The sequence below is a fragment of the Miscanthus floridulus genome, chromosome 5, assembly GCF_019320115.1.
Source record: "Miscanthus floridulus cultivar M001 chromosome 5, ASM1932011v1, whole genome shotgun sequence".
NCBI lineage: Eukaryota > Viridiplantae > Streptophyta > Magnoliopsida > Poales > Poaceae > Miscanthus > Miscanthus floridulus.
The window spans coordinates 94,973,378-94,985,269 of record NC_089584.1 but is presented as its reverse complement, the minus strand read 5'-3'; the positions used below and the strand labels follow the sequence as shown (position 1 = coordinate 94,985,269).

The 11,892-nt window shown below is 46.1% G+C and overlaps 1 protein-coding gene across 1 annotated transcript; it reads right to left on the bottom strand.

Moving 5' to 3' along the window:
* Positions 1–7,782: 7,782 nt before the first annotated feature.
* Positions 7,783–8,422, bottom strand: LOC136452659 (uncharacterized). Its single transcript, XM_066453252.1, has one exon. It carries the CDS (start codon positions 8,294–8,296, stop codon positions 7,841–7,843), a length of 456 nt encoding a protein of 151 aa, XP_066309349.1. The 5' UTR covers positions 8,297–8,422; the 3' UTR covers positions 7,783–7,840.
* Positions 8,423–11,892: the final 3,470 nt, after the last annotated feature.

Sequence of the window (11,892 nt, the reverse complement as noted above, 5' to 3'; positions counted from 1 at the left end):
GAAGCCCACATCACAAGACTTCCTCCAACTACCGCCACTGTACATCCTGGTACAATGCTGTCGCGGGATTAGCCTACCTCTAATCCCTATCACAAGACTTCCTCCAGCTACGACAAGACACACAGGAACTACAAAATATGCCCGGGGGCTGCTCTACTTCACAAACTACCATGTTCATGACCATGAAGGTTTCAACAGAATGTCCAATGGATGAAAACAAGCACTCCAGGACAGTATTTATAGATCAAAGGAGCGGCGCACATGGACTAGGAGTACCAACGAAATAAGCCTAACAAAGGACACAGTGAAAAGACAGGACTCAATAATGGAATGACTCAGGCGAGAGGGAACAGTACTCGAAGACGAGCATATTCGGAAGAATATACCAGCACAGTACAACCCGTGAACAAAAGGCATTTACACTCAACCACCACCATACAACTACATCTGACAACAGCAGACTATCAAAGAATACGCCAAGACCTCGCATCCGAGTTCTTCCTGAACAAAACAACAAGGATATACGCTCGGAGGCTGCATGCTGCGAAACTACTCGGATGATGGTTTAATCCAAGACTAAAGGGCTGCTTCGGAAAGATGCCGCAAAACTACTCAGATGATGACATAATCCAAGTCTCGGGGACTACTTCAGAACACAAATTTTCAAACAACATAAAGATTCAAGACCCTCCAACTTTTTGTTCCAAATAGCAAGAGGCTCGGGGGCTACACTCAGTGAGTGCACTTTTTCTTCGAAAAAGCGCACGTCACCAAAAGACTTCCTCAACGCAGACCACTTCAAGACATTACGACAAAAAGAACCCGGAACGAGCCATATTCGAGTTCTTTTTGATAAAACTTCAACGAACAATCAGAGCAACTTCAAGACAAGATCCTCCAGCTCCTTGTTCCAAATAGCAAGAGGCTCGGGGGCTACAACCAGATGGATGTACTTTTTCTTCAAAAAGCACTCACCACTCGAAGGTCCCAAGAAGCGCTACAAGGTTTCACTCCAGAAAGCACTCGGATGACATTTGTTCCTACTCAACAAGACTTGAAGGAGCAAAACGAGACTTTCAGAGCTCAACCATGAAGTGCTCGGGGGCTTGTCGATGCGGGACCCACAGGATACCCCGCAAGGGAGAGAGAAGATCTAGTCCAACTAGGATTCTTCCCATGTAATCTTAGTAGTAGTACTATTCAGTAATCCTACTAGGAAATCTCATTGTAAACCGACTAGGACTCTGGCCTCCTGACTATATAAAGGAGGGCAGGGCTCCTGGGAGAAAAAAAGACAGCAATTGTACAACACAACACTTCACAATCAATCCAACGCAAAGGCTAACGCCGATTGGACGTAGGGTTATTACTCGATCTACGATCGAGGGCCTGAACCAGGATAAATCGACTGTCTCTTGCGTTCACCATCGAGTTCAGCATACGCTGAAGCCCGAACATACTGCCTCGGGTATCCCCGTGGCAGGCTATCGGTGGTAAAACATCGACAACTAGGCCATACAGCCAAGACTTGCCAAGAAGGTCCTACAGCTAGTCAAAAGAGGAGGCAGTCAACACCACAAGATGGATCAGGAAAAGCAATCAATGGCCCAATGTAAGTCATACATGCATTGCTGTCCAATTCCATTTATTTAGCCCAATTATTCATATTTACTTGTACTAACAATTCTTCGAACGAACATTTAGTGTAAGTACAAGTGCTAGTGCAAGTGGTACTGTAACCGGAAGGGGAAGGGGAAGGGGAAGGGAAGAGGAAGGGGTTCAGCAGAGGACAACAATGAGACAATATACGTGATTCATGGTTGTTGTTCATTACTACTTTTCTAGCAAATTTCAGCGTTGCCACCTATATTAACTTGCTTTTACTCTATTCTTGTTAAGTGCAAGTGGTACAGGAAGCGGAAGGGGAAGAGGAAGGGGGAGGGGAAGGGGAAGAGGGTCAGGAGAGACCAACAATGAGACAAAGTAAGACATAGCACCTTTACTTCTCTTTATTACATATTTTAGTAACATTGCTAACATAATTTTTCTTCTTTTTCATACAAAGTGCAAGTGTTTCAGGAAGAAGCGGGTCATGAGCAACTTCTGGGAGGCTTGCTACTTTGTTGGGTTTCAATGCTTGATATGTAGCTCACTGCTAGTTGCCTAGGAAACTCACTACTAGTTCCTACTTTTGTTTCACATGTCATTTGATGTTTCACATATTATTTGGACCTCTATGTTGGTGTTTGACATGTTATTTGGACCTCTATGTTGGCATCTAATATGGTACTGTGATGGCATGTTATATGGATCCGGTTTGTTGCCGTTAATGTAATATGTGTGAAATTAATTTGTTGTGTGATTAAATTCTGTTTATATGAATTGTCAGCAGAAATGCTGTCGATTTTTTCTAAAAAATATGTATACAAAATGTTAACTTGTTGATCTAAAACAAGGGTAAAAACACAAATAGCATAATAGAATAGGAGTAAAAACGCATGGGTAAAGTTGTCCTTTTGTCCAAAAATTAACACCGTTACAGGGCCTTAACAGACCAGGGGTAGAGTCTCCCTTCGTTTTGAAAAAGCAGGGATAAAATCACAAAGTAAAAAACGAGGGTAAAATCACCATTTCGCTTAAAAATAAGGGTAGAAACGCTTAAGCCCCTAACATTTATATCTTTAATAAATTTATTATAAAAATAAATTCAACAATCGATTTAATCGTAATTATGTATCATAAATATTAATATTTTTTATATATATTCGGTCAAAATTAAGGAAGTCGCCTCTCCGGGAAATCAGAACGACAAATAAAAAGAGTAGAGTGAGTAATCAGTAGTCTCCAAGCCCCTGATCAGCTGCTGGAGGCTGCTTGTACAGCAATCCGAATGAATTTTTGTGCTGGCAACATTGGCAGCTGCAAGCCTGCTTTTGACACGGCAGGAAAACAGTGTATCCCTACGCACAGAATTCCAGATTTCACTGTCCATACTCCATGCACTCCTACTAGTCCGAAGGGGCAGGGGCAGGGGCAGGGCCAGGGCCAGGGCCACCTTTGATTACGAGGCGGTGAACTGCGGACAATGGTGCATTGGTACCTGGACGGGACATTGGCTCCTTGGAAGATGGCATGGGCACATGGATGGACGGGCACCGCGCGCCCGCCCCGCCGGCTGACCTGCTCGCTGACGGACCACCCCACTGCTGGTCGTTTGGCCACCGTAGTAGCACTATCGACCAGCTGCCCCCATGCCCCCCTGCTGATCGTACACTTGTTAGAGCAGGCCAACGCAGGCATATGATATCATATGCTTCAGCTTAAAGTAACATACCACGTAGATAGAGAATACACGAGGCTAATTTAGTTCTACGGCAGGCCAACACTCAAATGAAAAAGCAGCTTTAACTTTGTTAGAACTTTTTAAGTCCTTCCTCACCTTCTGCAAAAACGTGTCACAAGCTAACATGTGCTCTTCCACAACGCTCGGTGAGAGATGGCTTCTTCAGACTTTTGTCAGATTGGACACCCAGTTCTTCTGCAGGATGCTCTAAACCTCTGCGGAGCCATCAATCGGTCTGAGCTGGAGGCACCGGGCAGACGTGGAGCCTGAGGCTAATAGTAGAGTGGCGCGTTCTGTTCGGTTGGCTGGTTCGTATCGTTGCTGATTCGTGAAGAAGTACTACTGACTGGTTTATGTGAGAGAAAAATATTATTCCGGCTGAAAATTTACGATCGTTTATGATAAGCCACGTACAAACGAACGGGCTGCTTATCCTTCTAGCTTCTAGCCTCCTCCTCCTCCCTCTGGCTCTCTTTACGGGCTAACGGTACCGGAAAGGGAAGTGACTGCAGATAAGAAGATTCTTTTTGGTCCCCCACTAGCAAGAGGCGGCCATGCGCCCATATATGCGTGACTAGGGCCCTATGCGTGACCGGTCGAGGTGATCTCAGCTGGGCAAAACACAAGCCGAATTCCACAGCTTTCCGGTGCGGCGACGTGCACTGTATAATAATATCTTAACCGCGCTGGCAGCGGTGGATATTTCCATAGAAAACGACGTGAACTTGTACCATGACTACCAGCTCGTGTTGGTGAGCCACACGGTAAAGGCACCGGGTCACAAATATCACGGCCGCCGCCATGCGCTTTTTTTGTTTCGTAGCACGGTTAACACTCAAGAGTCGGGATCACTTTGGTCAATTCATGAAAGGCGTACGGGTGGTGAAGACAAACAGGACGCAGGCAAAAGGATAAATACTCTATCTTCTTCTTCTTTTTCTATACAATGGCGTACTGGTATTTCCGATAAGTTTTTTTAGAGAACAGGTTTTACCAATAAGTGCGTGAGAAGCATACGAAGAACCAAGAAGCAAAATGGATAAGAGAGGGTTGGAAGCTCATCTAGATTCGATCCTACTAGTTACACACAAGAGAGACCAATATACGGTGGTTAGCTTGACTGCTTGAGGAACCACATCATCGGTCAATCAATCAAATTTAGTGAAGTGATTTAATTCATTCCTAATACTAGTACGGACTATTATTAGCTTTGTGATAAATGATGTCTACGTGCTTCGGCCCAGTAAACCTTGCTTGATCCAGCGCACGATTTCTTGAACCTGCTAGACGTCGAATAAGCGTGCATCCCTCTCCCATGTGAGTCCGCCGGATCCCATATACAGTGAGACAAAATTAAAAATACTAGCTGCAGACAATTGGACTTGATCAGTACCATGTGGTAATTCATGAGAAAGAAACAAAGTGCAGAGATAGCATGGTCAAGCAGAGAAGAACGTAGAAAAAAGTTTAGAGAGAACAGAGGAACAAGATGAGCAAAGAAGAAGCATTCCTTAAGGTTTTCTCCAGTATAGGAGTATTACTTAATTAATTAGAGATCTGTATAAGTAACCAACCAGTAACCAGTAACATCTCTCTTAATTAGCATAAAGCATGAGATTTATGATATTAGTGATCATGCTTAATTAATTAACCCTAGCATCTGGCCTGAGGACCCATCATCACTGTCATGTCAGGACCATCTGTGCTTTTTGTGATCTACTCTACTCTCTCGGTCCCAAAAAGAATGTTGTTCTAGGAATTTTAAGACAGATTAAGAGTGGATGGAAAAGATGCATGTGCCCTTAATTAGTTGAGTTGCATATACAAGGTAGAGAAAATATATTTCCATTTAATCATGCATGCACGGGATTAACATGCCAGATTATGCATGCATGAGGTTTGAATCCCAAAACATCATTCTTTTCGGGACAATTTTTTAATCCTAGAACATCATTTTTTTTTTGGACGGAGGGCTGATATGTTTCGACAACAACAGCATTACATTATAGATGTCACGTCTCCTCTAAAGAGCAGATGCATGTCACCTTTTCAAATTAAAGGAACGGAAAGTTTCAAAAACTACCCCGCACTGCCATATACAAAGTCACTTGCATTCTTATGAGCTGTTTGGCAGCGCTCCCAGCTCCCGATTCTCCATGTCAATTGCTTCTAGGTAGTCAAAAAGAAAAAGCACAACTAGATTTTAGCGGTGAGCTAAAAAAATTCTCAATGCTATCTCCAGTCAATTTTCATCGGAATTACTTTTCACCTACTCTCTATCCTGCTCCTCCACCAAAACCACTCTATTAGAGAATCATCAGGACGTGTAACTCTACTAAACAGATCCTCGTGTTCTAACCCAAAAGCACATTTTGTTACAGATACGCACCCCACTTGTTTTTGTTCAAAAAAACACCCTACTACACACGGATTGAGTTGATTGCACTGAATTTTCCCTAAAATGTGAGGCCATTGATGCAGCCTTTTTGTCGAAGTTCCCTGCATTTTTTAGAGCTTCCTTCAAAAGAATCACCGATGAAACTCAGTGTGGTTACACCGATTTTTGTCAGGTGGTTCCACATTGGCTAAAACCTGCAGGATTAGCTAAGCACATGCACGGTTAGGGGATTTTTTTTCTTATTTGCAATAGAATAGAAGTGGACTAGGGGTGAGCATGCATGCATTTTTGCAACAAAACATGTTAGGGCACGTTCAACAGTTTAGACGGCTACCGTATGTAAGCACGGGTCATATCACATAGAGACAACAATACAGATAAATTATACAATGGGTTGTCTTTTAGGCTATCTGCAAGATAATTAATTCTTGTACAGACTCATAAATTAAGATGATAAAAAATAGCTTGGGAGCACGAGCCCCCATCATACAACGGTGCTGGAGCGGGCGATATAGCTTGGGAGCACGAGTCCTCGTTGTCTCTTCGCGAAGAGACGGCACACCCGTCTGTTGGCTGAGTCGAGGGTTTTTTTTTTGCAAAAATGACATCTCCCAGACGGCGAAAAGACGACCGTTGTACGTGCCCTTATGAATTAGAATACCAGGACACTCCCAGCCAAGGAACTATATGGTTTCTATTTTCATTAGTTGGAGTGTCAGCTAAGCAAAATGATGACGTGACACTGCAATTAAAGAAGAAAGAGGAGAAAATGGTTTCTTAGATAAGAAACCATGTTTACACCAGAACCAAGTCATGAACAGATGCGATAGATAGATGGAGAGAGAAGACACGTGATTGGATGAAAAATATTATATACTCCATCCATTCCAAATTACAAAACGTTTTGGCTTTATGTATTTAGACATAGCCTATATCTAAGTGCATAGCAAAACTATGTGTGTATCTAGAAAAGCTAAAACATTTTATAATTAAAATGAAGGGAGCAGAAAGTATCCATTAATAACATCTAGTGCCGACATCAATTGGTAGACGAAGAAACTATATGTAGTTTTTAGCATTGAACTGCCCTCATACATATGATTTTTTTTTTCTATTTCCTTAAGGGGCCGTTTGAATCCTTTCATTTGAAGGAATTGAAATATACTTAATAAATTAGGCTATTTAGCTTTGAATTTGACATTCCACTATTTTTCAAAGTTCATGTATAACCCTATCTCAAATTTATAAGGTGGGAGATGGAAATTGATTTTATAGATCACTATTATATGTTTCTACTTTACAACACGCTTGGTAGAAATGTAACACATAAGTATCTTTCTCGTATAGCCAACAATAATATACCAATATAATCTATATACAACCAGACAACATCCTAGGCGTAGGGGAGATCAAAATCAACTGGAAACGCGAAGTTACCAACTATCACTATCACAGGGACATTAATCGTTATTAAATGAATTCAATTCCAGGTATTCAAACGGACCTAAAACGAAACAGAGACCATGAGCTGCCAATTACACCGTGCCGTACATAGATACATCCGCCATAACGGCGGTGCGATCTTAGGTAGCCTATCAGGTCAGGGTGATTGTGGTTGGGATACTACAACGTTGAGCAGGCGGCGGCTTCCGGCGTCCCCGGCAGCAATGCGCGAGCAACAGGACGCATAGTGTATTAAGCAACGGCCTCTTCGACTGGTATTAAAGCCGGCTCAGCCAGCTAAAACTGTTTTGTTGTGAGGCGACTGATATTAAAGCTGGCTCAGTCGACTAAAGCTATTTTATTATGAGAGAAAAATATAAGTTCAAACGAACATGCCAGTCGAAGCCGCCATTGCCAAGGTGGAAGCGCGTCTCCATCGGCGGCGGGTGGGCGTCCGGCGGTGCCCTTCTCTTTTTTCTTTTTCCATCCAATCCAAGCAAGAACGCTCGAAGGACACGCATAGTGTATTAAGCAAGTCGAAGCCGCGATTGGAAATTTTCATCCGCGGTGAAGGAAGGAGGAGGGCGTAAAAATCTAGTAATAACAACAAATATAATTAGGGAGAGATTACAAGGTAATAAACCTATGATAACCTATCAAATCTGGCAGCCGCAGCAGCAGAAGAAGCAGGAGAGCGCGAGGCCCAGCACGACGGCCTCCACCACGTACATGACGCGGAACGCGGCGGCGTCCAGCAGCGCCGACGCCCACCCGCCGCCGATGGAGATGCGCTTCCACCTCGGCAGCCCGGCCAGCAGCCTGGACGCCGACCCGCCGCCGTCGCCCAGCTTCCGCTGCCGGCGGTGCTCCCGCGGCGGCGGCACCATCAGTCGCCGCAGCCACCCGCCTCCTCGCCGCGGCTTCGTCGTCCTCGTCGCCGCGCCGTCGTCGTCATCGTCGTCGTCGGCGGCTGCTGCCCCCTTCTCGGCTACCGCTGCTGCCAGGGGCGAGTACATCATCCGCTTGATCCACCCCCTGCGCTTCTGCACCGGCGGCGGCGCCGTCTCGGCCGGAGCTATGCCGTCCAGCTGACGGTCTACGGCCGTCGCCATGGCCGCGCGCGGGGATGACGTCGGGAGTGGAAGGAGGAGGCGGCGTGGGTGAAGAAGATTCTTTGGCGGGACAGAAGAAGTGGGAGAGGCGACGTGGGGCGTGCACCGGGCGAGCGGTGCAGGGGAAGGCCGTTGCGGAGACTGGGGACGTGACGACCTGGGCTTATAAAGGGGAGGAAACCGCTCTCGCCTCGCTTCGATTGGAAGAGTCCTCTGCTCTCGCGCTTTGCACACAGGGGGGCCCTCCTGGGCCAGGGCCGCGGGGGTTTATTACACGTACCCCCAAGTCATTTGTGTACAAGGATTAGTACAGCTCGTCGTTAATTAATTTCATAGTTCCGGTTCGGTTTGATGCTCTCGCAGCGCCAAACTGAACACGTGATCTTCCAGAAGCTAACATGATGTTTATTTAGACCCTGTTTAGCGGAGTTCTAGAAATTTTGTATCTAGAACTGTAGGAATGTCAAATACATTTATATGACTTACTTTATTTATAGTTTATATTAAACATATTAAAAATTAAATTACTTTCATCTAGATGATAAATTGTAGATGTAGCATAGATCTCGAAGTTAGGGTTGTGCTAAATGGGTTCTTATAGAAAAAAAAAGTGAAATCTTACTCAGGAAGTCAAACGTACATTTCAAATGGAAATATCTATTTCCTAATATCTAGCCAAAATTTTCTTGGTCCTTCGTCGTTCACAACTGTCTAATATGGATCCGATGGACTCAATCTCTCTCATGTACAAATTAGAGCAGCGTGTCCAAAGTGTGGAATTGATTCCAAAACGATTGAAATACAAAGTATTCCCATGGTTCGTCGCTCTCTTCCATTATGCGTACGAGGTAAGTGTTCAATTATTGATGTGAATTTCAACCCCAAAACAAATTGAAACACATGACATGACCAATAATAATTCTATAACCCTCGTGTACCCATACAAATTAGAGTATCATGTGTCTAGACATAGCACGGAGTTTGATTCATAGACGAATTGAAACACATAACATGATCGCTAAATAAATCTCAAAGCTGGAAATCGTCTGAGTAATTAGGCAACAAGCTGAACGTCCCGTGCAACCTATAGATATCTGCTAGTAATAAAAAAATAATAAAATGAAAACTTCCAGAAGCAATTGCTACTCGTCGAGAACCAAATAAAATCAAAGGAGATCTGAAAGTTGTGGAGTTCAAGTGTCATATTTCCGTCACTTTTTCCTTGGTTCCGCGTTTTGCCAGACGAGACGAAAAAGAAGGGGGGAGCGTATCTGGATGAAACAGAGCGTGCAGACGCAACCACTTGGCACATGCGGAACGGTCAGGTGTAGCAGTCCGCAGAACAAGTTTTAGGCTGTCTGCTGTAAAGGGACTCACTGTGGAACTCAAATCTAAAATGGTTCTCTAACACAATACATATAACTTCTAACAAAGTACCTATATAGAAGACTCATTTTAGGTGTCAAGAGAGATATAACACAAATCTGAATATCTCTCTTCTGGAGATCCATTTACAGAAAATGTTATCTTTTGAATTTTGTTGTTAAAGAAGATTAAAAATAGATATTGAATTTTTTATCAGTAGTGCTATCTAAATGACAAATATATCTTGTATTTTAGATCGCGGTTGTTGAAGACAGTCTTGAACGTAGGCAGGAGGATTCACCGGCACGAGCGCTGGCTGGCAGGCTGGAGCCCAACTGGCCGTGCCAACAAGGCCTACCAAGCTGGTTCCGTTCCGTCCATGCCCACCTTTTCGGTCCTGGGCTCATCCACCGCATAATACTTTTTCTCGCAGTTTTTTTCTCCGACCCGGAGAATGAATTGTGGAGGGACTACTGGCCAGTTGGAAATTCGAAACTGCAAAGCCTTGAACGCTTGGTCAAGAAAGGCAGCCTCGAGCAGCGGCGAGAACCAACCGTTAGCTGAAGCATTGGGAGCAGTTGTTGGTTCACGGCTTGCCCAGCTCATCTTCCTTTTGGCTTGGTTTATAAATCGTACTTTTTCAGCTAACGAAAAATATCTTTCTCATAATAAATTAGTCGACAATACTTTCAGTTATAGCTTATCAGCCAAACAAACATGGCAACATGGCTTTGCTTCTGTGCTTCTCCTAGCCTGCACTGCACTGCATGACGTCTGCGTCCGCACACTGGGACACTCCCGAAGAAAAGAAAAAGAGGAGAGGTTAAGGTTAACCAAGACAGCGAGTGGCCCTGGTAAAGAGCGAACACGAGTAAACGGAGCCAAATGGCATCATCAGTTCTTCATGGCACCAGCTAGCTCTGAAGCTAGTACACCTTTCATGATTCAGACCGTTGGTCACCGCTGGAAGTTCGTTACACCTTTTTTTTATGAGAAAGGAAGTTCTTTACACCTGCACGGCGGCGACCGGTACGTGTGGTCACTAATAGAACCCTTTGCCAGTTGGGCGGCAATATCGGGCCCAAATTAACATCGAACAACGGCCGGAACGAGCGCATGCATGCAATGCGCACAAAACTCGCGTCCGGTCGCATGAAAAGAGGGCCGCTCACATGGGCTGCATGCACGCGCGAGCATCAGCCTATCCTCCCTGTCAATCAATCAACAATCAAGCAGCTGGCTTCCGTGACTCCGTCGAAATTCCGGGAAAACACTGCGACGCTACGCCGACGACGTCTCTTTCACTTGGACTTATCTGGACTGCTATCATGCATGCACTCACTGATGCAGAGTGTAACGATGGATTGATGCCTCCCTCGGCAGCTGGAAAGCCTAGAGAACCGGGGTATCGCGTGGTACCTGAAACTGGCCCTATCTACTCTGCTCTGTAACGTCACGTTGTAAATTTCCGTTGGTCTGGTGCCTCCATTCAAGATCCAAAGCAAGCACCTAGTGATTTTAAGCATAAACAATTACCAAAGTTGGCCATTTCAGCCTGGGCAACTGCGCTGGGCGCTCGCGCGTACGCGTGCTGGCGGCGGCAGAGCGCGGAGGTGACGATGTCGACGCGGAATAGCATGGCCGGTGTCGTTGGCGCCCTCGCGACGTTCCCAACCCGTGCGTTCGCCGCCGCCCGGATCCTAGCCGGGCTGACTGTCTAATGCAAGCGCACATGGCCGCGCCGCCGCCGCCGCTGCCCGTGACGCGCGCCGCCGCAAAAAACAGCGGCGCCGCCGCTCCTGACCACCACCACCAGCAGCAGGGTCACGGCGGCGCGGGCGCGGAGGTGCGGAGGGCGGCCAAGGTGCTGCTGTTCCTGGCGGCCGTCGCGCTCCCGGGCCTCGTGCTGTACCACTGTGCCGTCGTGGCGCCAGGGGACCTGCGCTCGTCGCCGCCGCCATGCCGTGGCAGCGACGACGACGCTGCGGCGGACCTGGTGAGTACGTGACCTCTCGCTCCACGATGCAAGAGGCCTTCGGCTAAATGATTGCAGTGATCCTCGTTGGATGCCAGCGGCTCGACAACTTAGCTTCCGGCCATCCGCGACGGCGAGTAGCGCGGCAGCCCCAGCGATGCACCGCGCTTGAGATGGTGGTGCCCATCTCCTCCACGGCGGCGAGTAGCATGCGAGGACGGACGCGTTTTTCTGCGGCGGGCTGCTCCGCTCTCCC

Bases quoted from the DNA above. Each gene is read 5' to 3' on its own strand.
- LOC136452659 (XM_066453252.1), bottom strand. From the start codon at position 8,296: ATGGCGACGGCCGTAGACCGTCAGCTGGACGGCATAGCTCCGGCCGAG.